Source organism: Anser cygnoides, chromosome 14, assembly GCF_040182565.1.
Source record: "Anser cygnoides isolate HZ-2024a breed goose chromosome 14, Taihu_goose_T2T_genome, whole genome shotgun sequence".
Classification (NCBI taxonomy): domain Eukaryota; kingdom Metazoa; phylum Chordata; class Aves; order Anseriformes; family Anatidae; genus Anser; species Anser cygnoides.
In genome coordinates this window covers 19451197-19477725 of record NC_089886.1, presented here as the reverse complement: position 1 = coordinate 19477725, position 26529 = coordinate 19451197, and the positions used below count along the sequence as shown (strand labels likewise).

The following is a 26529-nucleotide window of genomic DNA, read 5'->3' as shown; positions in this document are numbered from 1 at the left end:
GAATAAAACTAAAACTGACGCTGTAATGGCAGTCTGAATGTGAGACCTAAGGAATGCATGGGAGCACGAAAGAATAAAGCTGCTCACCGTGTTGCTTATGTTCTCCCACTTGCTCCACAGAACTCAAACGAAGTGATAAGGCAGGAGAAACAGTCCAAGTAACAGCTTCTGCATGAGACCACTGACTGTTCAGGGCAGTAGAGAATTAATACAGTCTGCACTGACTTGCCACTTTTGTAGTGTGGAGAAAACACATCTCTAAAATAATAATATTGAAGTTGAAAGAGGCCTCTTAGAGGTATTCTGGTCCAACCCCTTTGTTCAAAAAACCCACAGGAGAACAAAAGAGGTTCCAACAGGACCCAGCCCGCCGTGTTGGCTCCTTTTACCACTATGTTGAGCTTCAGACTGCTGGAGCTATTTTAGATGTATATGCACATTTTGCAGTACTGGCAATGGCATTCTGAATAATCCAGCTGAGACTCATACCATGGATGAGAAAATTCTAAGGTTCTTTCTGAATAAACAACTCTCCCAAATAATATCCAAAAGAAATACATATAAAATGAGAAGCAAAAGAGAAGAATTCATGAAAACAGACCTTACTCTAGAGGAGGCAGGGAAAATACAGGAGATAAATGTGGAATTTGTCAACTGCTCAGTTACTCCTTATGCCACAAAGGGACAACAGAAAACACATTGTATACAATGAGATAGAACTCAAATAGGAATAAAATTTTGGGAAAGCTGATACAGAAAAAACAAGGACTAATTACAAAATGTAACTGGGCCAGGCAAAGATGCACCTAGGTGCTATACTTTGACAGCAAACATGTAGGCATTCATTTTAATACCCAATAGATCCTCATTTGGGTATGATACTCAGAACTGATACAGAATTAAACCTATTTTAAGTGTGTTCCACTCCGAGATGCATGAAATAAACCTGCAGAGCCATTCTGTAAAGAGAAGGATGCCAGACAAAGTCCCCCCATATTCAACAGGACTTCTGCTGGTGCAGAGAACTAAACACCGCAGTGTCCCAGGCTGCAAAACAACCAATACTGAGCCTTAAAGCATACAGCCAATACGAAATTCTCCAAAATAAGATTAACGTTAAATTAGTACCATGTATCCATGAAGTCTTGAAAAAGAAGCTTTTACAGTATGTCAGAGAACCAAATGCTACTGAGAAATATCAAAAATCCTACAAAAAGTTGGATGACAGTCCAGCCAGTATGCCCAAGCGCCTGTGCTCCCCAGCTCCAGCCTCAGGGACGCAACTCCTAGCCCACAAATGTCTGTGATCTATGAAGGGACAAGGCAAGACAGGAATCTGGTTATCTGAGTGAGCATACAACTACAGCTACGTCTAAGGAAACAAACAGCTAACTTTACAGTGGCCTTTCCTCCTTCTGAGGACAGACAGTTTTGGTTTTGACACTTCATCTACCAACCTAGCGATCAATGTGGTTGCAATGCTTTTCAGATCCACACGTGACAAAGCCTCCTGTGTACTACCACCAAATCTCAGCTTACAGAAACCAAAATCATTGCATATCCACTATCTAATCCCAGATTTACATTACTATATTAAAGTAAAAATCATGACTTCTTCATGTAAACCGAGCTCTGTTTACAGCAACTGTAGATTCTCCTCACTGCCCCATTTTCTCTCCGTCTCAAGAGATACAAGGCACATGCACACGGCCACATCAAATCCAAGCAGTAAGTACATACTTGGACTAGAAGTCCCAACATTGTTGAGTATTTGCTTGGCTTTAAACACATGCTTTGTATTTCCTAATGGACTTAGGCACGCACTTCAAGTTAAGCATGCATGTTAAGTGTTTCCCTAAATACAGGTTCTCCCTCAGATCTGGGGTTGGAAAGAACAAGGGAAAAAAAGATAAAAGAAAACAGGCTTCATTTTCCTAGAACAGTGGCTCGCTAACTACAGTCCATATGTCAACCAAGTTTTCCACCAAGGTCTTCCTGCTCATGTTTTCAATTCTTTTCCTTGATTTAGCTATTAAACTTCCTTTTAAAGAGACTAAAAAGTTACTAACTTCTTTCCTAATATTACTTTTACACATCAGCAGTGCCTATAATCATAGACAGCAGATGAACTGCCACAAGGTAGTTCTTACTAAGATGTGATCCACATAACAACAGTGTTTGAGGATGGCTGGTTTTAGACAAAATCTTATTTTTTAATTAGTCTTTTTTACCTTTACATTATGCCTGCCGCATTATTTGATCTGATCACTTAATGCAAGTCTTAAGAGAAACAGCGTGGTTGTTTTCAAGAACATGCACGTACATCCTGACATCAGGGCAGGTCAGGGGGAACAGCTATATCAGAAGTGTTCAGATAGAAGAGGGAAATAAAATAACCAGCAGCTCACCACCTCTGGCCCAGCCAGTACCTCCTGGCAAACGTGCCCTTCCCTTAAGGAAGGGGAGGGAGCAGACAGCCCTGCCCCGGCCACCGGCAGCTCCCAAGCCCCCACCTGAATCCACAGCAGGCTGTCAGACACCGCAAGTGAGCAGCAGGACTCAGGCTGATGTAAAACGCTGTCAGTCGTTGAGATCTATGGTAGACAAAATCTGGTCAATGGAAGTAGAGAATTTCTGACGTTTTAAAGAGGAAAAAATAAAGTAACCTCCTTGTCTGTCTGAATTCTTACTGAGTAGACTACTTTTGCTCTCCAGAAAACACCATACCATGAAAAGATGCTAAAAAAAATCTGATACTAACTTTATGTGCTTAAGCTAGACCTTACCAGCAGAGTTTACACCTTCACAGGAAATAACACATCATTTTGCAAACAAACTAGCAGACAGCAAAACAAAGTGTCAACACCAGCAATGTACGTGTGCAAACACTGTACTGCACATGGAGGACTTTGGTGCTCAAAGCTGGAGCAATACTCCGAAATTGTGCTGCACGAAGTAACTCCCTAAAGTTAAAATTGAAGCAATTGGTTATAGTTCATGGTGACTGTGACCTTTTCTATATTTTGGAGTTAAAAAAAAAAAAAGCAAACTTAGGGCACTGTCTACTCAAAATCAATGGCATTTTACACCCAGTTTGTAATGAAGCCTGTGAAAAACCAGATTTACTGAAAAACTAAAAAACCACATTTACTGAAAACCACATTTACTGAAAAAGGAAAGCAAACGTGACAGCTAGGCAGACGACTTGCCATTGCAGCCATACAGCTGGTAGTCAAAGCCAATTAATAACCACTCTCTTCCATGTCTTAGATTTGTCTTGATTTCTAAAACGGGAAAAACAGCAGCTATTCCTCTCCCTTTTAGAACATGAAGCAGATGAGACACCAGTTTTCCTTTCCAGGTAAAAACCATAAAGATGAAATTGCATCTTCCTTTGGCTTGGTGTCTTCACATAAAACTGTGCACAGTTGTGTACACCTCATTAGCAATGGTCAAACTACCCAGCATTTCTTTACTATAGTAATTAAAGTCACTTAACAGAAAAGCAGATGACTCTCAGTTGTAGAGTATATTGGAGTCTCTCTGTATGCTGCTTCACTTTATTATAAGTATTCTAACAACTATCCCCATTTGGCTCCTCACAGCCTATAAACTGAAATTCAGAGCCTTTCTGGCAGTAGCAATACAATCTTTGTGGAAAAGATTATAGTATGGAGGAAACCTGAGACAACAAAAGGTGAAAGAGCAATGGACCAGCTGCTCACAAGCCTATTATGATTAGGAACCAAAGATCCAGGGAAAAAAAGTTGATGAAATACTCTCTTGAAATCAATAAACCTAACTATTGCAGTCTGCTATTCTAATACATACTAAACATACACTTGTTACCTGCATGTTTAGGAAAATTCATGAATACAGAATATTTTGAGATGGAGCCTTTGTCTTGTTGCCGTTATGCGGGTGCTAAGAGTACTGCGTGTGGATTTCGCAGACCAGCGAGGAATAACTGTGGCTGGGATTGCTGTAAGGTACATAAACTGACTAGGGGATGTCTGGTCAAAGGGGCTGTCCAGTCAAAGCTACTTTTATCTGGATCAATAGCAGTGTTTTGTATACAAAAGGTTTCGGGCAGGAATGAATTAAATAAGTCTCCTTGGATTTAGTGACTGAAAAATGACCCCCCACACTTGCAGTTTCTTCTCTTAGTACCCCACCAGCTATATTGTAGAGGAACCTCTCTCGTCCTCAGGGTTTCCCTGTGGCACACCGTGCATGTGCTGGCAATGCAGGGAGCAAAGGTACAAAGAGCCAAGGTGCCACAGAGCACCAAGCAGCACCAGCTCCTCAGAGCGAGCTGCCATGCAGGCCGCCTGCCGCAGCGTTCCCCGGCCCTGGTGGGTGCAGCAAGCCGCCCGTCCCATCAACCGCTCGGTCCCTGTGTTCATTCACTTCCCTGTATCAGCTGTGGCCTGTAGATCAGCAACAGAGTAACCCCATCCCCCCCCGTGACAGGCGGCATGCCCAGCAGTCCGGACTGAAGTCGCTTCATCCAGCTGCTGGAGTCTGCGGAGCCACCACGAAAACCACCGGCAGTGAGAAATGTGTGTCAGGACAAGCACGGGCACAGCTGGTGGCCTCGTGCTGCTGATGTTGCCCAAGTCTGCCCTGCTGCACCCCGTTTTACACAGTCGCTTTCCTGGGAGTTATGGCTGAAATACGGACTTTTAATATGAAATTTTTCACAAGGCCGATGCATTCACTAATGGCCAGAGAGCAGCACTGCTTTTGAAAGTGTTTGTTTTGCTCTTCAAAGGAAAAGCAGAGAAACAATAGGCCAGCCAGCAAGGAGAAAAGGCAGCCGGGAAGGACAAGGAGAATAAAAATAGCAGCATCTCCCATCAAAAACTTCAAAGGAAAAGATACTTAGTTCTTTAAGCAGATCGATCCAAATTTTAAATAGTTACAGTAACATAAACAAGTTCATCGGCTTGCTAGCACTGTCTACACACAAAACTCTGTAACAGAAGAAAGGGCAAAAGTTATTTAACTGCAACAAATTCAAACTTCGACTTACAAAGTCAAAGTTACGAAGGCATGAAGAGTAAAAATAGGCTTCTCTTCCAGGTAATGGATTACTAAAAGAAAGCAGAACTGTCATACTCCCATACGGGCTAAGATGATTTTCAGCAACTGGGCCTTAACTATAAGGCAAACCAAGAGCAACAACCCATTCTTCAGTTTATGTGCCTAATTCTCTGAAATAGCACAGTACCAAGAATTTCTAAAAACCTGCCAAAGCCAGCTTTTGTATGTAAACCGATCAGAAGAGATTAGGTCCCTAAAGCCCTCAACGCCTGAAAAATCTCAAGGTAAGTGTTGTTTTTTCCTTACAATAATCAAATATTGCTAATGCAATACTACAACCAAGAATATTCAATGCTCAAAACCTTCAGCTATGATTTTAACAGCAACATATACAGGAAAAAGCAAAACAAAAGAACAAAAAACTTCCCTTTTTCTCATAGAGAAATATAGGTAAACAGTTTGTGTGGGTGGAAAAGGTTATGGGAGGCAAAGGTCAGGGGGAGTGATTTTTCTTTTATACTTGCACCATGTGTTTTAAAATTCTGAACCACTGCAGCAGTGCAATTAAATATTAGTGTTTCTAAAGCCAAACAAAAAAATCCTAAATGATACTAAATAAATAAATAAAGGATGCAAAACTAGTATTTAAGTAAAAATTTGCCTGGAATTGTACCTGCTTGCTTTACTGACAAAGCAGGTACCTTCTTCCTCTTTGCGCACCTGCTAAAACACAGACAGGCAAGGCCATCAGGGCAGAGCCTGCCACCAGAATTATGCTACGTTTCCATCACTGAGTCTCTTGCTGATGGTAACAAGCTGGTGGGAACACAGCCTGCCTTCCAAATCTCAAAAGCATAGTACATGGCTGGCACATGTAAGAATATTTTTTATTCATATTGTATACCTGACATCAGAACCATTAGTAAGCAAACATGAAAGCTGACCTAGATGTTAAAAAAAAAAACTCATTTAAGGTTGGCATATGATATAAATAATGTCATCCAAACACGATTTTGCATAGTAGAGTCCCCTTGGCAGCAATAGAGTGCAGTTCAGGAGCTTATACCAAGTGAGAGTCCTGCACAACTGAGAACAGGACACACAGGGCAGATAATTCCCTTATCCGCGTGTTTCTGCAAAGATTCTCTTTCTTAAATCCGAGTTGTTAATTACAAAACTACAGAAAACAAAGCTATGACAGGGCCACGATAGGTCATCGATTCTATCCCATACCCAAACACAGGATTAATTTAACTAACCCACTCCTGACAGAGGTTAGCCTAACCTATTGTTTCTAAAAGCTTGTAATAATGGAAGCTATGCAACTCTCCTGACAACATCCAGGATTTCACTGCCGTAACTGGAACAAATATTCTAGTGTCTAATCTTAACTCCCTGTCTTGTGATTTTAACTACTAGTTATTGTCCTAGTTGCAATTAAACAGAAATGTATTTCCCTTTTGTCTCTGCACCTGTCCATCAGGTATTCACAGACTTCCAATATCCTCAGTTCCATCAGCCCTTTATTCCTTCTCTGCCAAAATCGTTGGCATAGAAACTGCATTATGGTTGTTCAAAATGTGCATGGTCCTGGTTTTGAAAATAACTTCCCAAATGTAGCCCAGACAAATTCCATAGAGCCATTTGTCTTCATGCAGTGGAAGAGCAGAGCCTGAATTTAAACTTGGAACAGGGGATCCTGATTTGTTCCCTGCTCCAACATACACCTGCAACCTGTTTTGTCAATATTATTATCCCTTTGGACCACGGGTAGGTAGGTAAGAAGTTTTTAGCACTGTGCATATGAAAACTACCTGAGAGGGTGATGTAGAAGACCCTGTATTATCAATTACATTATTTTCCATGCTGCTGCTTACCCTACTCCACACCAAGAACACACTGATGCTTTTTCTTGAAAAAATACATACGTACATGGAGCCATGGATCCGAGTTCCCTTCCACAAGCAGTAACTGGCAGTGAGCCAGCCAGCGCTGCAGGTCCACCCCTGAGAGTTATCCCCAGCTGCTGGATCTGATGCCAACAAAACTGTGCAGGGAAAAAGCACAACACCATGGACAGCAAAGCGGTGTCTCCACAGCCAAGCCTGGGAATTGCTGTTTTTCCTTGCATTCACAGAAGGGCAAGTGTGTCACAATTTGATTTTATATAAATATACACGCATATATATATATATATAATATTCAGATAAATATATATAAAGCTAACATATATATATAATGCTTATATATATATATAAAGCTAAATTACAGTATGGATCAGTATACATATATGAGGTATTACTGAAGAAAACCTGAAACATGAGAGTAACTCACAGGATAACTACGAGCTACCACTAGGATCTAACAACTAAAAAACGATCTCCAGAGAGATTTCTGATTTAGAGTATGGCAGTCACTCTTCCCTAAGAGTTTTGCAAAACCCCATCTAAATCACTATAAACAGTTCTTACCACCGATGTCAAAGAAAGATGAGTTCGAACAAGAACAGGTGCAAAAAAATGCTGGTAAAGATGAGCAGGGAACAAAAAAAACATCCTACAAGCGGATCTTATTTTGTCCAGTGACATGGCCACATTCTATAAATACACTTACAGCATAACACCACACTAAGGGAACTATTTAAACTAAAATACCAAGTTGTCACAGAGAACAGCAACTGAGGTATTATACCCATTGAGTAGGAACTTGGCATTCCGACTGTCAAGGCCATGAAGCAGAGGTTCTTCCCACTACAGATTAATAACTTGAAGCTGAATACTTGGATCCATATCTCACAAGCCTGGATCTAATGCCTTACACACCTTGACAGCTACTACAAAAGCTGTGATACTGCAGGCCTCTACCCACCCTGCTACTAAATGTGACTGATCCCTCATCACCACAGCCATGACAGAAGCCTTAAGGCATTTATGCAAGTAGGCCTCTGTTGGTATTGATAGCTTACTTTTATCTATAGGGATAATTGTACCATATTATTGCCAAGTATAACCTGTGTATATCTCCAAAAGGTATCCTACTAGATCCTCTTTGAAAAAAAAAAATCCCCTCAGTAAACCAACTTCACATAAGCATAGCCTCACCTGACAAAATCTGGTAACAAGCCAATCCATTTCCCCAAGCTTTAATTAAATTCTAGATGAGGTTAAGTCTGAACAGTTGGCCAGTTGGCCATGGGGCAAGGACACACATCACTATTTTTTTTTCCTGTAACTTCTCTCAAATGAGAACTATTCCCTCCTACTGCTCTTGCAGAGTAACATACTAGTCTCAATGCTATTCTCCTAGTTCTCCTTACAGTATCACATCTAACTCAATCTACCAAGTTCCTCTCTTTTCCTTCAGCTTCCCTATGACCTTTCTATTTATAGACTTAAAAAGTAAACTGAAAATAAGAACGGAAAGATAAATCATCTAAGCCTTTAACCGCTGTAAGTTCTGTGCTGTAAGACCCCTTTCAAGTTTGTTTCTGAATAATACACCAACACTTCTACCAAATGGCTTATGGCAAAAAATAGTCAACTACCCTTTTAGTCATAAAGCTCAGTGTACTTTTCTTCCAGTTCACACTCTTCACACATCTACAAATTAGCGTACAGTGATCCCATTGTACTGGCTGAATTTGCTTGTTTTTGTAGGAATTTATTAGAATACAATTACAAGAAAGAGAAGAACCGAAGCGGCCATCATCGATTGTTGGCTTCTTTCTTTGAGGAGCTCTTCAGCCAAGACGACTGCTCTGTTTGTGTACTTCACAGAACGTGCCTGAGGACAGATGATACTGCTACTGAGGACAAGCTACTTGGATTTAACTTTCAAAAACCATGTTTGCATTATACACCAACAACTTCAGCAAACACTTATAGATGACAGGAACTGCCATTAGCTTCAAGACTTGGGAAAGTTAACCAGTTAACTTCAGAAGAGTTAACGAGAAACAAGTCCAGAAGTGAAAAAAGCAACTCATCACTTCCATTGATAGTTTTTCAACCTAATCACACTTTGAAGCTTCTCTCTCACTCTCAAAAAAATATTTTACAACATGCTGAGAAAAAAAGTCTTCTCAACTTTGCACATTTGACTTAAATTAAACCCACCCTCAATGTCCCTGCTAGTGAGGTAGATGTCAGTTCTGTAGGTTTCAAACTAAAGATAACACTAAGAGGAAAAAAGTGGTATAATCAGAGATAATTATCTAATTTAAGTGTCAACATAAAATTACAACTCTGATTAGAAAAATAACAAATATTTGTTCAATTTCCTGTTGAACTCCAGAGAAACAAGCATTTCACATTTGCTCCCAGCTTTACTCTTGAAACGATCAAACTTCCAAACACCCCAAAGAAATCTTTGTGTTTTGACATAACTACTCTCTCGCAAAACATTTTATCTGAAACTAAAGATTTTCAAAGGAATAGTAGGCTTCTGTTAAAGACTCGTTACTACCTATCACATTTTTTCTCCAAATTGAAATACCATGCATATACAACAACTGTGCTGAGGATTTTCCTTAATTCTAAAAGGCATCATCTGCAATTCATTATATTAAGCTTATATAAAACTAACAGTCAGCCTTTATACGGCCGTTTGTGTTCGTAATGCACAGCCTGCTTGCAACAGTTGCACGGCTTAATTACACAGATGCACTATGCTGGCACCATACAGGCATGCTCCTGTCATTAGTTATTTGATAAGTCATTTAAACTGTCAAGCTAATTCAGAGATAGTAGAAAGAACAGCAGTCCACACTCAGATTGCAGGCATTGCTGGGATCAGGTAGGCATGTAAGAAAGCAGCTTTTTGCAGTTTAAAGCTAAGACAAAGCCTAGTGCTGTGTAAATCTTCAAAGCTAATCTATACGCAGCATACATGCTGCTATAATCAAGGTGACACTGTCAGAACCAGACTTTGCATTAAGCCCAACATTTTCTCCATTATTAACTATTATGTCTAGAGTTTTGGCTACTTCAGAGAGAAAAAGAAAGATCATGGACCCATAAATAGGATATTTTCAACGTAAGGTAGCATGGTGTTGTGAAGAAAAAAATACTCTGGTGGTTTTGAAACCTGTTAAGTCTGAGGCAATGATGTACTGCACTTTTAGTATACACTATAAAACTTAGGAAAGACTTCTTAAAAAGACTGACCGCCTACAAAACTCAAACTCATTAAACGCCTTTCATAAAGTTCATTTGAACATAAAGCAATCAAAAGAAACCCCCTCAAACTTCATGCTCTTCAATCTTAGCAGTGAACACCTGATCAAACTTCAACTACGTATGCTCTAGTACTATGCTAACTTTAAATCTAAGAATACAAAGCTTGCATACAAAGCTTCCAAGTATTTAAAAAAATACAGTGTAAATATTGATTTTACCACTACTTAACTCAGAACAACTCTAACTTATAACCAGTTTGCTTGAGATTCTAAACCTCAAGAAACCAGCATAGACATTTAAACCATGCTGTATGGGTTCTTGGCTTCAAAAAGCAGTCTGCTTTAGTAACAAAGTACGACTTATTTACTTAAATATTTGAGTAACTGTTTCTGTTTGCAGGAAAGAATACATAGAAGTGAAACAGGATTTTTTTTTCCGCATTATGAAATTTGTGTGTTTATCACATTCAAAAAGCATTGACCAGTTGGTTGATTTTTTTTTTTTGTAACTGTTAGAATGCCAAGGAAAAGCTGATATATTTGGAAGCTGAACTAGCACCTAGTAGAGTTCACCAGAAGCTTCGGAGGAAATTTGAATGGCCATGTATTCAACACTTTGGACTTCAAGTAGTTCTGTGGGCACAACGGAATAATTTTAAAAGGTTAAAAGAAACCAAATGCTTTGGAAAGACCAGACAGTATCATGGATATATGAAATTTATCTCAAGTTTAAAAGATTTTTAAGGGTTTGATGATTAAATCCTTACCCCATTTTCATGTCTGTTTAAAATCTCAATTTTCAGTCTAAGCTTAAGTTTTTACATCTGTCATGATTGCCTACTTGGGCAATTATGGAAAAAACAGGATGAAAATTGCTTTGGGATGAACGTTGACAGATTCTTCACGAGACATTGCAAGACTCAAACAGGAGTGGGTTAAAGAAGAGAGAGCAATTCTTATGGTCAGATAAGGACCAAAACTAGAGCAAAAAACATACAATTGATTGCATGAAAATGCTCTGCATTGAGCAACAGACATGCAAGAAAAGCTGAAGTAACAGTGGAGAGTGGGTCTGCTTAGTTTTTGGTAGATGGAGAAAACTGAAAACATTTCCCCACTGTACAAGTGACAGTCTTTATTTGAATATATAGAACAATCTAATTACGGGGGGGAAAAAAGATAAACTTTACAGAAAGCCCTCTACAGAGCTAATTCTGAAACAAAAAGGGCGAGATAATTGCTTAATCTCAAAACTAAGACTGAAGTACAACAATAGTACTTTACATCAAGCAGTTATCTTTAAAAATGAGTGAAAAAGGACAATTTACTTTTTAAAAAAGGTGTCCTCTAAATACGGCATACATATACTCTAACATCCTAGACTTTTTCAAAGCTTTTTGAGAAACACACACAAATAATTCAGATTTAGTCAATTTTATTTACAGTTTGTTTTTTTTTACATTTCAGAGCATTACACAATTACATATTCTCATTTTCTGACCTGCAAACAGATACCTTAAACGGAAATATTAAAAAAAATGAAGTTAGATACATCCAAAATGAAACAATTACACATCTGACAATTCACAAAGTGTAATTAACTAGGACGTATCCTAAGAATTTAGGAACAACCAGTCAGGAGAAAATCTGACCAATTTCAGCAATCAATTATTTACACATTCAAAACAAAGCCTCTCTTAATCTAAAACTCCAGGCAAATGGCCTGAAAGACTTCTTCAGGAAGAAAGACCAGAAGTTATGATTCACACCTATGCAGCATTAACAGCCCTTGATCCCAAATACTGAGCAACTTCTCAGCTTTGTCTTAGAGCTACAGGCATCCCTCTCAGCTTCTGAGACCCTGAAGTGTCAATATTTGTGCCCCCACGTGCATAGAAAGGCTGAGTGTTTAAGAAGTGGTCACTAAGATTAAACCCCATTTAATCTGGTCTTTAGTTACGTGAATTTTTCTTCCTTAAAAATTTCAGCAAGTCTCCCAATGGCATTTAAACTGGCCTGTGTGGATTGGCACGTGCCTCTGAAATGTTTACGTATGCATCAAACCAATTTGCACTGGCCAGACTAAACACATTAGAGAGTATTTGAAATAATGTTTAAAGACCATTTAGACAAGGCTTACATTTCTACACTTCCCTGATGGGCCACCTAAAGAAAAAAATAAAATATCACAGCTACTACTTTCATCCCTTGTGTTAACCCTTTGCCACACAGCAACTAGGTACGTACTGGGTAGAAACTACTAAAAAATTCCCTGCAAATAAGCTGCCTTTCAGCTGAGGCTATGGCTCCTATGCATTGGGTGTTTGAGGAGTTTTTTCTTTAAAAAAAATCTCACTTGAAAAATACTGGAATTCTCACTTTCGGCTAATTTTGATTGCATGTTCAATTTGTTTAACTTTCAAGAAACTGCTACAAATGGAACAACTTCAGTATAAAAAGAGCATTCAACCGAGTGCAACTTCTGACTTGGCAAGTCCTTCATGGTAGTTCTCTAACTAGGCTATGAATTTTGTGGAGCCTCCGGATTTCTTGCCTACCTTACTCTCCATGTTCACGTTTCAAACTGTGTCAGCAGGGCCCGAACTTCGGGAGTCAGCTGCTTAGCAGCCTTAGCTGCCTCTGTGACGGCCTTGCGGTAAAGACCCTTTCTCTTCTTATTAAAGCGCGACTGGAAGTTTTCTAAAAAGGGGGATAGTTGTGAAAGAGTAAGAATAGATGTTGTTGGGGACCCAAACCACGATATACAAGCCTCCTGTCGAACTAAAAGGCCATTATCTTTCCGGCTCACAGTTATGGTCAGAATACGGGCTGGCCACCAAGGGAAGCCATAAATCTTGGCCCAAACAATGTCCCCTACACATATGGTCCTGCCATCTGGTGTAACACACTTAGAGACTTTTTTGGAAAAGACTTTCATTTTCAAGGAATTACTGAGCTTTTTCTCTTCCTTTGAAGAGGAGGAGGAGGAAGGTGCATGCATGCTGCCTGGAGGAAAATCAAAGCTTTCAGTAGAGCTACACTCAGAGTTGGTAGATTTCAAATCATCTGTGCTATCACTACTACAAACTGATGCACTGGAAGAGTCAGATTTCTTTTGATTAAGGGTCATGTAAACCGTTATATTGCTTTTGCTGCCTCTCTTGCCCAATGTCTGGTGTTCATCCTGATCAACAGTTACATGCACTTCACTTGTGTCCTGAACCTCACTGCTGGCCTCTTCAGGGCCTTTTGAGGGGCTCTGATTTTCTGAAGGGGCCTCACCTGCTGAGCGGGTGGAGGAGCAGCGAGACTGGGGCTTAGTTGCCATCTTGCCACTCCGTATTTTCTCAAGTCCTGTCTTGAGAGAAGAGTCATTTTCTTCATTCCGATATCTTTGTGGCTTTAAACGCAATCGAGGTGGGAGGGAACCTGAGCTGGTGTTCTGAAGACGCCGTGTGAAGTGGACCTTTGAGTGTGCATTTTTGGAAGAGGAGGTTGCACTCTGCTTCTTTTGTGCCTTTTCTTTGGCCATTTTCAAGACTTCCCGAGCTTTTGCATGATCCATGTTTTTGCTCTGGAGAACTTTTTTTGTATTTAACTGCGCTTTTGAAGTATTTGCTTGTGCAGAAACTTTAACTACTCTGCTTCTGCTGTGGGCAATATTTGAAACCTTGACCACAGCATTCCTTTTCTGGCTTTCATTTTGGCTTTTTCCATCCACCTTGTGGTCAGTCTTAAGTTTTTTATTCACAGTAGTCACACTCTCATTTCTTCGTTTTTTATTATCCTCATATTTTGAAGAGTCACTTGCATTGCCACCTTTTTTTATTTCCTTTTTTTCTGCAACAACACTGTTTTTGCACTTGTCACATAAGACCTGCCGGGGTCGTAGTTTGATAGCATTCATGATAGAAGTGGGTTCCTCCCTGTACATTTTACGCTTGGGCCGCTTAATTTTCCGGGGTGGAGGCTGAGGTATTGACTGGTTATATGTGTCCCTGATAAACAAAGGAGGAGGATATGGCGCTCCCTCATGAAAGAGAGGAGGTGGTTTAGAAGTCCATAGGCTTTTAGCTAAGCTTGGTTCTGATGGCTGCGTGAGAGAAGAGTCATCAGGGACTGCAGCATTAGATTCACACTTCACCTGTGCCTCGTCTTGGAATGGTTTACTTTGGAGCTGCATGGCTTCGGGTTTATCCTTGTATTCCCTTTTAGGAAATATGGTCACAGGGATTCCGTGGGGTCCAAACCTTGAAGAGAAAAAAAGAATATTAAAGGTTTTGAGAGATCTTTTGCTGCATTTACTAAAAAGCATTTGAAAGCCTGTCCACGTTACCTAACCACCATTTGAAATACATGAATTCTGGGCAAAAACTGAAGCATTACACCAAGCCTGATGGTAAATTTTGAAAAGGCAGAATACCAAAACGAAGTCAGCAGAGAACATGAAATATGTAACTTCACTTATATGCTTGTTTTATTTTCAGGGATTGTTGTTAATAAAAAGTATTACCTAGAAGATTAAATTAAAAAATTTAACCTTATATTTCTAGAAAACACAAGCATGCAAACACTCAGTAAGTCATCCCATCAACTCTAGATCTATACAAGATTAATTTCCATACTAAGTCAACTTATGTGAGGAAGGCATCTTCAGTAACTTTTACAGAGTTCTTCAATTTGTGGCATAGCACAAAAGGCTGAACTTATTCCAGATTTAAGCTGAACACACAATGCGTAAGTATTGGCATTTAAGAGAATGCTATCATTCTTTAGGTACAATAAATACCCACAGAAGATTAGTACTTGACCATCTGATGCACGACAGCCTAAAGCTTGCTAGCCCAGTAGATTGAGTTTCTTTCAGCAAAGCTACCCTCATAATTCCAGTACCGTATAAATCCTTTCCCTCTGTTCTGCACGCAAACAATATTTTAAGATATTGCCTACCTTTCTGCAGACAGCTCTAGGTATTCTATGATCTCTGCTGCCCTATTTGACAGACACATAGGACTTCTCACTGATTAAGACAATAGAAAAATCCCAGCAAGTCTTAGGCATTTCAACTTTCAAAAAGTTCAAAGTTCAACTTTCCTGTACTAACAGATATGGCCTGTTCAACAGGTAACCAGTACCTTCTGCAAAAGGTTATGCTAAAGGAAACATTTCATCAGCTTACAAAGCATTATATTCGCCTTCTCCAGAGAGAAAAGCCAACTGATAAATACGTTCATATTTCAACGTGTCTTTCAAATCCTAGAATGGGGAGAAAGGAATTAAAAAAAGCCTGTTCAACGTTTCTTGTATCTTACACTAGGATCTGCCATCTGAAGTATCAACCTTAGCAGAGCTCTCACGAGGCTGTTCAGCACCCAAGCTCTGCCTGACTCCAGCTCCAATACACACAGAAGTGTTTGGCTTACATGAGGTTATATTTTAATGGTCTAGCTTGATGCAGTACGAACATGACAGATGAGGCTGCAATTTAAACATTAAATCATCCATTCCAAATCACCAAACAAACACCATTCACGTTTATCCCACCTCATATCCCACAAGACATGCGAATTAAGCCATTATCCAGGATTTGTCCTCAGATAAATGCTAGTTCACGGTGCTCTTCGGCTCTTTAACTGCAGCAGCATCTTAACTGATTGAACTGAAATTTATTTGCAATCTATGGTTGCCTCTCAACTGAAAATAAATACTGAATACTGCTCTAGTTTCCTGCAATAAACACGCAGGTTATACAAATGCCTACTTGCTCTCTTTTTCAAAACAAGTTTTGAAGAAATGTGTCATCTAGTGTTAGAAGATCTTTACACTGTCACCAGCAAGAGTCTTCACTTACCTGCCCTTCTGCATATCTGATAAGCTACTTTTCACGCTTAAAATTATTATTGAAGCAAGCAATCCATCCAAGATTAAGTTACCCATCCAGCTTGCGCTCCATTATACCTAATCAAAGGGCAATTCAACCATTTTCTTAATCACAAAAAGAGCAGCAGTTGTACCCATGACAATTTTCAGCTAACAAGTATCAGCACCAGTGCTATTGTTCCACTACCACTAGACGCTGTTCCTCTGCTATCTTTGAACTCTAGAGCCAGAGGCAAGAGCCAGGCTAGCCGTCCGAGCACTGTTCTGTCCTTATGCAGTTGCCCATGAGTGCTCTTTGCCACAAAATATCCTCCCGCCCCATAAAAGTTCATTTCTCAGGGGTGTGCCCCCTCCAGACGTCCCTCCTGACAGGACTGCTACAATTAAATGCAGTCTACTGCCACTGAGGGCTACAAAGAGTTACAAACATTTAGCAGCAGATACAGGCATTTCTCCAGCCTACAGTAAGCATTAATCCATCAAGGACTCACTCATAACTAAGTTTTAAGTTCCCTAAAGTCCCAAAGTCCACCAAGCACGAACAAGTTGCTTTGCCACAAACACTTTTCCTTCCACTAAGGATTACGAATAGGTTATTGAGCTCCAAGTGGGATTTAAAGCAACAAAAAAAATCAAACATACACCTAATCAGCTGATAATTAAATTAGCAACATTTTCAGTGTTACTTGCATCAAGAACTTCAGCTTCTTTTACAGCAAAAGGATCTCAATCCCATCTTTCGCCACCTGATAAAGATTACAGGAGTTGGGAAAACTGTTAACTTACTGTACGAACTGAGAACAAGAACTCCTAGAGGGAGAGAACTCTGCTGTGAAAATTTCAATCCCAGATGAACACCAGGAAAGTAGAACTAGATAGGACTGTGATATTTAAAGGGCAAACTCCATAAAGAAGTATACCACTTCTTTTTCTCTAAGGAACTGTATTTCCTAGTTGCTTACAAGACACATCCATAGGCCAATACACAAGCCTTTCTTCTAGAGGACAATTATACCGACTTGATGTTAGGACGTGAAGCATTATTAGCAAGGATCTGAGAAGAAATAGACAGAAGACTGCAAAAAGGTTCTTCAGAAGCATCCCATTCAAGTACTTCATCTCTTCTAGATTTTCCTTCTAGTGCCTCACAATCAAAGTCAGCATGATCAGCACTCAAAACACATAAAGGAGCCTAATGGAAAGCTCCACACATGACTGATACAATGAAGTCATTTAAGATCATTAATGTACCTCAGACTATCTTCTCCATCTAGAATCTCTAATATAGACCTTTTCCTTCAATGACTTCTGTAATATACAAGTGAAAAAGCTGAGGAACAGGACAGCTGAAGGGGAATTTTTGTGTAAGACACAAACCTGCTTTAGTAAGACAAAACCAATCCATACCAAATCTTTGAGGCTATGGCCTGTCTCACAAAAGGTACTATTTTTATGAATGAGCTAGAATCTGCTGACCCTGTCTACCTAAAAAAGAAGTAAGACCTGCAAGATTACCAAATATTCATAACTACTGTCTGGTACCAGTTATGTAAGAGTAAAGGAAGACAATTTGTGTAAGTTGTACATCAATATGTAAAGACTTGACTAGCAAAGACATAGTTCATTTGAAACAAGACAAATTGGGCATGCCTAGAGACTGAATATTACTTCCAACAGCTGACTGCATCTTTGCTTTGGCCCCATCCAATAGCAGGTTACACCCCTAAACGTTCAGTTTTTACATGACTGTTGATTCCTCCTTGGTAAATTTCTCCAGCCATGCAACTTGGAAGAATTAAATGAAAATTAAAAAAAGAGAACAAAGGCAGAAAGACTTAGAGAAAAGAGAAAATGACACAGAATGGTGTACAGAGACAGAAAGAAGAAGGTAGTAAGCATGACAGAGAAAACAGACAATGGCTTATTTTCTTACCAGAAGAAGCAGAATGAATACGTGACCAAAACGAACATATTCAAGACAAGACATGACAGAGCACCTAATTAGTCTAATAATGAAGTTGAGTATTTATTGAATATACTATATGTAACGTGAATTTCAAGCCCTATTTTCATACCTCTGGACCTTGAAGACAAGTGCTTTCTATACAGTCACAATAATGATTTCTGTTACACCAGCTACACATTGGAAACATCCATGAGTACCACACGTACATAGGTCAGACATAAAAGTTGCAAGAGCTAGCATTTGGGTCATCTACTAACAGAGACGAAGATGAACTAAACAACTACAATTTAAAAAAAGTTTAAAAAAATCAAAGCAGCATAATTCAGGTATATCACAACACAAATAACACATCGATCCACACATCAGTCGGTGCTGACTAGGGAGTAGTAGATCACCTCTTAAAAGAGATTGTTATAGTTATGCTACATCAGTGAGATTCTTATGTCATATGCTTGAATACTACAAGGAATTGCCTTGTCTTTGTTCTAACAAGTGAACATTTTTTGGAATATCACCTGTTCTTACTACACCATTATTTTTGTCCAGAAAAGATCGTTCTTGGAAAGACGTGCTACACTTACTATTTGCTTAAATCAATTTGTGCATATGCACCAGTCGTTCATTGTACAGGCAGATATTATATTTATAGCTCTACTTTAGAATATCACTTGATGGAATAAAGGGATTCTTTGATGGGGGCTCTGAAACTGAACTGTTAGGAAAAAAGAGTAAGAAACAGGTATTAAAACCAAAATTAAGACATTTCTAGAAAGCACTGCACTGCTGCTTCATACCTATTCAAAATTAGAAACAGTTTTCCATGGTGCCAAGCATCCTCCCTCATAAAACTGTCCTGGTTCTTTTTGCTCTGAAAAGGTACCTCTAGAAGAAAATACACATAGAGCCCATTGTAAGAAGAATACCTCCAAGGAGGTTTAAAAGTAACCAGAGTAATCAGTAGGATCTAATCACATTCCTACTATATATATACACACACACATATATATGCATTAAAGACATAATAAATAGCGACAGGAGAAGCAGGGACCATATTTAAATAATAAAAGTAATGGGGTAAAAAAGAGACCTCTTCTAACAGCCTGGGGATCTTTACACCAAGAAGAGCTATCAATTGGCTAGGATATGCAGAGAGAAATATGGTTTTAAAAGTCAGGTTTTATTTCCAGAGTTTGTCAACTGCAGGTTAATTAATACGTAGCCATGGCACCTTTTGTAATTATTTAAAAGATGGTTTTGATATCAAACCTAGAAGTCTGTTACTTACAGCCATATAGATTTGGATGCTAGATATATAAATCTGAGTACTTAAGCAAGGTAAGAACACTTCTTTCATACCTAAATCCTACAGCAGAATTACTACAATATTACTATACAATTTGTATGCAAAGCAGAGGACTGTTGAAAAGCATTTTTAAATAAGCCTGAGATAAGGAACAAATCCCAGCTAAACTGACAACTACACATACATAAACATCTAATCAATACATCTTGAGGCAAAGAGTGTCTACTTCACTAAGTAAAGTCTTATGCTCTGATCTTTAATCTCCAATGAGTAAATTTCACTTCTCCGAAAGAAAAAGGAAAGAATTGTAAAAGCACATTGTTCTGCCAAGAAGAGCCACAGAAGGGGTTCAGAAGTATTTCACATTCGTCTGCAAGCACTGAGTCAATGTCAACAAAACACAGTAGCTTCCTGTGTTAAGTCAAGTCTGTTCGAAATGATAATGGTGAAGATGAGAGTTTTCATAAAGCCAGACTATGGTAATCTCTGTTTACCTTTTAATGTATTGCTCTTGTTTGCTCAGTATCATCCTTACAGAAAAAAATCGATTCAATTGTTTCTTATATCTCACGGATAAAGGCTCAAAGACTGAATGCTGGCAATATAATACTGTGCTCAAGTAAGGATAGGGCTAAGTATATTTGTTTCATGCGTATATCCAAACTGAGGGTTTAAATTATAATATCCAGTGTAATAAACAATTAGATCGTAGTTATTTCAACACGAAGTATTTCCTAACTCCTGAAAATAATCTTTATCCAAGATGCAGATTATGCAGTTACATATTTGTAATATAGGATTTAGTTGGTGTGATACAGCATGTTACAGAACACGTTGGTTTTAGTGGCAGGCACCTTATCGAAAAAAGCATACACGTAAGCCAAGTTATCAGCTGAAAGGCTTACTCACCTCCGAAGCAATATAAGACTAGGATAAAGACACTAGGAAATGCCAATTTCATTTAGAGCACTACAAGCATGGCAAAGAACCGCAGTGTAAACGACTCTCTTGGAATTAGCATGTCATCAAGAAAAGCTGTTGCCTCACCATCACAAAGTCTCAGCACCAAGAAAAAAATGGTTAAAGATATGACAGGTCAAACTAAGAAACCATACGTGTCAATCCATATCTAAGCAAACCCATAGGAAGCTTACGTGATGAAAAGACTTCACTGATCAATATTAAGCTTAGGGTTTTTCAAGCAGGAACACTTGTCTGACATCCAAGCTCTTGTTTTGGGCACTTTCAAAGCAGAGCAAGAGAGAAAAGCAGGGTATGCATAGAAATGCGTTTGAAAGAGCATCTCGAGATAGCCAGTTAGAAGTATTCAAGGTAGCAATGACTTAAATCAGATGCTAACTACTATCATCCTACTGCAATCACTACTAAAATGGAAACCAACTAATGATTACATACAATATGCAAATATACCAAAGGCTATATTAACTTACAGCACACCTCCCCATAAAGTTACAAGTCCTTTCAAAGACTTCAACTTCCATGAAACTGGATCACAGAAGTCCATGTAGTCCGGATGCTGATGCAGACTTTGAAGCACTAGCCTCTGTAGAGACAGAACAATCTCTAAGTTGACAAGCCCGAAGGGTATTCAAGTGGTTCTTAATTACTCCTTCCCTCCCCCCAGAAGTGGAAAGGCACCTTTCACTTTTTCACTGGAAAGAATCTACGTGTGAATTCTCAGAATTTCCTTAATTTTTCTGTAACTTCAAGAGTTCTATCAAGGATGCAAACGTAAACTTATTTTAAAGATAAAATGTGTTTTAAGTTTAGGCTTCCTACTAACTACTGCAATTGTACTGACATGATTGTAAGGCTGAAGGTCCACTGAAACTCAAGTTATCTTTTAATTTTTACATCTGTTGTCACTGCTAGTTACACACATGGTTTCCATTTTAAAGTGGATGCTTTACTGATATATTTGGATGTGTTACAAAATGACAAAGCTTTATAAGGTATCTTTAATATACACTTCCAGATTGCCCATATAACAGTCAAACCCAAGAAACTTGGGTGTATAATTTATTAATGACAGAACTTTAAATCAATTCAGTGTCAAGATGTACAAGTTTCATCAGTCCCACAGAAACATAAAGAAAATAAGTCATTTAAAGCATATTGACAACTTCACTGGCTCTCAATACTTTGAGCTCTCAAAATCCTCTGGCTCTCAATACTTCAAGCTAAGTCAAACTGCCCCCAGAAAACAATGTAACGCAGGCAGAAATACAGAATTTCAATACAGAAAAGCATATCCTGAGAAGAAATGACAGTTCAGCTTTTATCCAGTGCATCGGAGTCCAATAAAGACCAGTCATAGACTACAGCTACTTTAAGGAACGGAAGTTGGAGACACGATCCACAGACACTCTGCATACCAGGGAGAGTAGGGCTCACTGCTTTGAGAAGGGGCAGGGGACAGAAGAAGTCACACTTTTGTACTCACTCAAAGCCAGAAGGGGTTTGGAAAGTCTGTCTGTTCAGTTTAAGCAGCACTTGTAACATGTTTTATATCCATACTAACAACCCCCTAAAAGCTGGTCCAGTTCTGTCAGCCATTTTTACTTTCTACGTGGAAACCTGGAACGGGTAAGCCTTTCAAAAAGCATTTGAGAAGTGACCACAAATAAGACTCAGTAAAGTTTTGGATGTAGATAGAGATGCAAGAGAAGCTATATTCATATACAAAAGTTGAAGCATTACAGAATCATAGAAGAATTTAGGTTGGAAGGAATATTACAAGGTCCTCTGATCCAACCCTGTGTTCTGAGGCTAAATTTGACACTATACTATTCAACATAACCTGTCAATCAGAAAATACGTGTAATTTATGCTCTTAACCACACACACTCACATCAGACCTCTGCTTCCAGTGTTCTAGGGACTGAGCAAATACCCGAGAAATGTTACGGCCATTCCTTAAATGCTCGCATTCCACTAAGCCCACTCACACCTCCAAGAAACAACAAAGGAGAATAGGGGATGATTTTTAGGAACATCTTGCAAACTGGGTATAAATTTACCAGGAAAAAAAAAGTAAAACCCACAACCCCAAGTAACACAGACATTTCTTCACTGCTGAGAATACCAGTACTTCCATAGAGCTCAAACTTTCCCTAGCCAAGAAAGAACAACAGTCCCTATTAACTAAATTAGCAGGGAAAGAGAACTTAAAGCACAGAGAAACACCACATCTTTTTCCAGGTAACACTTCTGCTACTTCTTCCTCACATCACATCCCGAATCTTTCACAACTCGGAGTACCTTTTTTCCCCCTCCACTTCTCTTGGCACATAGAGTTACAATACACTAGACTCACCCTGCAGAGTTAATGTCAACAAAGCGTCAGCATATGTAGACTGCAAGTTTCAAGAAGTGTTAAATGTGATTTAAAAATATAACAGATGTTTTGCAGAGTGAGACAACACAAAGTAGGGAATGTATGCAACAGTTCACTTAACCTTATTATTTTGCAGTAGAAAGTCGAATAAATTGGAAGCACAGGATTTGAGACTCTCCAAGAAAGATTGCTATAAATGAAAAATACTACTAAGATCATCAGAATTTGAGCCTATCTATAACAGTTTATTTTCATCTTAGATTTCACGCATGCCTTGCTGCAAGAAGTCTTTCTTTCCCACAATCAAACCCCAATTAAGATGTAATTTTAAACACCTGTCTTCTAGCAATAAACTGAGCATCTTCTGGCTATCTACAGCTTTTAGGTCACAAAACAACCCTTTGCTCTTCTCCCACTGCCTCCTCCCCCAGGAGCTGCAACATTCACACACAAGTCAGAGGGAAAATAGCTTAGAGAAAAAGACAGTGGTTTGCATTTTTGGTAGACCTGTGTGGTGCCAGGAGTTGGACTCGATGATCCTTACGGGCCCCTTCCAACTTGGGATATTTTATGATTCTAGAAGTGTCAATCACAAGTATAGGATGAGAAGCAAACTTTTAATCAAATGATAAAGCCATATGAAGCCCAAGTCCTGGCTGATGGCTACAGAACAGAATAGAAATTTAATTCTCCTCACCTGTCCCCCAGCACTTAGTTTTTAGAAAGGCAAGAGGGGAACAGTGCAGAATTAGTTATCCTCTCTCCAGGAGAGCAAACTAAAACCAGGACTTTTTAATCCTGCGCTTTCAGATTTACAGATGCTGTTCACATTGGTTATTTCCTTCTGTGCATTTCCTCCAGGTGCAGAGCAAGATTTACAGTAATTCTAAACCAGCAGGTGGCATTAACATCTCGTATACCCTAAGCAAACAGAGTTAGTCAAAGGCTGGATACAGCAAGCTTAAAAGCCCTATCTATACCTAACAAGTACTTTTCAATGAAAATTTGAACAATGGCATGGAAAATTAACCATGTTCTTGCACGAAGCCTTCCAGTATTTGCTTTGACAAACCAACTCGACTGCCTTCCCCTGCCTGATGGCTGGCTGCACTTCCTGCCTCTTGTATCAGCACAGCTCCATTGCATACCCACCAAGGAACCCACATCAGAGCCTTATCCTAGAAGGCAATAAGGCACTTACATGTTATTGCTGCTGCTGTCATCTCTTAACAGTAGGATCACACTTTTAACTTGTACTGTAAGCCTTCAGAGTAAAAAAGGGAGATATGTCCCTACTGAAAGGATGATTTACTGTATAAGATATTGATTTAGGATTGACAGGCGTGGCTTCCTACTTTCAAAACTTCCAGTGCAGCAGCTGACAGGTTGATCTTCAGTACATCACACTGCCATCAGTAAAGGCAGAGAGAATACTTCCTTACCTCAAATAAAGGTGAGAAGAAAGTCCACTGAACACTGAGGTACCTGCATCCTTGTGTTACAGACTCCTAAATGAACATGCTATTCATGGTGGCCAGGGGGTAAAGGGGAACAGAAGGAAATCAAACCTTTAATACATACACCATTAACTTCACATCAAGGTCCACAATATTAAAATGCGAAGTCAAAACATCGTTTTAACAACAGAAACAGAATTGGGAAAAAAAAATTAAATGAACAACTTTAGAACCACAATTATATGGGGATAGTTTTGCTTTTCCTTCCCTCCAAAATTTAAGTAATTTAGAACATGCCTTGAGAAGGCAAAAGAATTCGGTAGACAGTATTTTTCTAAATATTCATTAAAAAGGTACTCTTCATGGTGCTGTATAGAACAAGCACCTTCATTGCCCTGAAGAAAAAAGCAGAAATTAAGATCCAAAAAGGACCAGGAATTATTTTCTTCTGAAAATATACCAAAAACAGTATTAGCTTGTGTAGTGAACACATCAGCCGCTTTATGAAGTTATTAAATGAGTGTATTTCAATACTAAATTTCACTTTTACTCAACAAGAGCTCTCCTACAAAGGCCTTCCGATATTGCTCTACAGGAAACAGAATTTGCATTAGGAAAGTTTATAAGATGCACTTGGATGACCTAGGGGAGACATCTTTCCCTAACCACCCCTCTTGTATGCTAGAAATCCCACCGTTTTCATGTAAATTTATGCTGAAATTGAGGTGGTTTTGATTTAACCCCTAATTTCACCTTCTGGGTTCCCATGTAACAAGTGCCCTTGAAGGAAGTCCAGGATCATACAGATGAAGAGGAAGAAATAAAAGAGTTCAACTGCATAAGAGTATCTGGGAGAAATAGCACAAGCCTTCACCTGCCACTTTTCCCAGTCCTTATGATGAAGGCTTTCCCCAGGGCCTGCACTTCAAAACAGCGGAAATTGAGAGCATGCTTCCACCAAAGCCCCAATGCAGAAGAAGCAGGGCGTTTGCCTGCCACAGGTGACCTTTAACGCACAGTGCTGCATTTGATCTGCTGCATGAGAAAAGGATCGTCAGTGCACAACAAAACCTCAGGCAAGGGATGTTTGTGGTCAATACATGTATAAAAAGATATAATCTCTTTTAGGAGTAAAGGAGCAGACATCTCATTTTGCTTCTTCACAAGCACGGATCCCTAGAAGTACAGAAGCACGTGCTCAATCACCTTCCTAACCAAGGTAATAATGTGATTTTGCTGTGTACCAGACCTTCAGACCTACAAAAGAACAGATGTTAACGAGCATTATAACCTAACTCCTCCTGGCCTTCTTTGGGGCATTCAGTATTTCACACTGCAAAAGAATACAGACTGCAGATCATATTTTAGTAATTGGCTTTGAAAAGACAAATTGTGATTTGAAATGCAAAGTTACCTACAACTTACACGTTTAAAACTTACTTCCATGATATTATCCAGAACTTAGGTTTCAGAAAACACCTTCTGTTTCAAAAAGCAATCAAGATGCTAGGCCCAGGACAAAAGTGGTGGTCACTAATACCTTTCTTTTAGAAGACACTGTCAGTACTGTTATTACAGAAATTATTAAACAGATGATGGTAATAAGACACACACGTGCAGTCTAAATTTTGACAAAATCTAGATTTTCCACATTGCAATTCTTTTTAAAAATAACCCTGGTCAAAATTCACTTTTCTCCCATGTAGTTGCATAGCACTTATATGTTTATAAAACAAAATAGGAACAGAGATTTTCACCTGTAAATAGCAGTTAGAGTGTTTATAAATACAGACTCACAACGATGACTTGCAGCATCCCAAGAGCCCCCTGCTACAGGAAGGCAATACAAAACCAAAATGCAGACCTTGCAATGTGACGTTACTTTGTGAGAACACCAATTCCCAAATTGAAATAAAATAAAAATCCTAGTACTTAATAACCGCTAAACTTCACCCCATTCTCCGCACACAAGGAGCGATTAACATTAATACCCACACTTCAGGACCGTAACAGCCTGGCTTGGAAACCACCATTCTGGGAAATAGCAGGTAGTGCAATTAAGGTTACCTAGGCAATGGGAGACACGAGCCAAGGAGGGGAAGCACCGCGGATCTCCAGGTCTGGCACCCGGCGCGGACGCACGCCCACCTCCGCGGCTCAGGGCTTTCCCCCCCGGGCAGGAGGATGCCCCAGCGCTCGCCCCCCTCCCAGAGCCCCGGTGCCCAGCTCCCACCAGGGGACGGGGCCGAGGGCCCCTGCAGGGGGACTCCGCGTGGCTCCGGCCTCCCGGGGAGGAGGAGGAAGAGGATGAAGAGGCGGCTCGGGACGGCTCCCCCGGGAGAT

At 39.5% G+C, this 26529-nt stretch overlaps 1 protein-coding gene across 6 annotated transcripts in view; it reads right to left on the bottom strand.

Moving 5' to 3' along the window:
* The window catches only part of PWWP2A (PWWP domain containing 2A), a 39385-nt gene that overhangs the window by 11957 nt on the left and 899 nt on the right, over nucleotides 1-26529 (bottom strand). For 2 of the 6 annotated variants that reach the window (XM_066977222.1, XM_048064778.2), the window contains exon 2: nucleotides 13505-14472. In XM_066977222.1, coding sequence (XP_066833323.1) covers nucleotides 13505-14472 — 968 coding nt within the window. Of the gene's footprint in view, nucleotides 1-87; nucleotides 14473-20822; nucleotides 26454-26529 lie in introns of those variants that run through there. The other 4 variants (XM_066977220.1, XM_066977221.1, XM_066977219.1 and 1 more) reach the window with 4 other exon arrangements.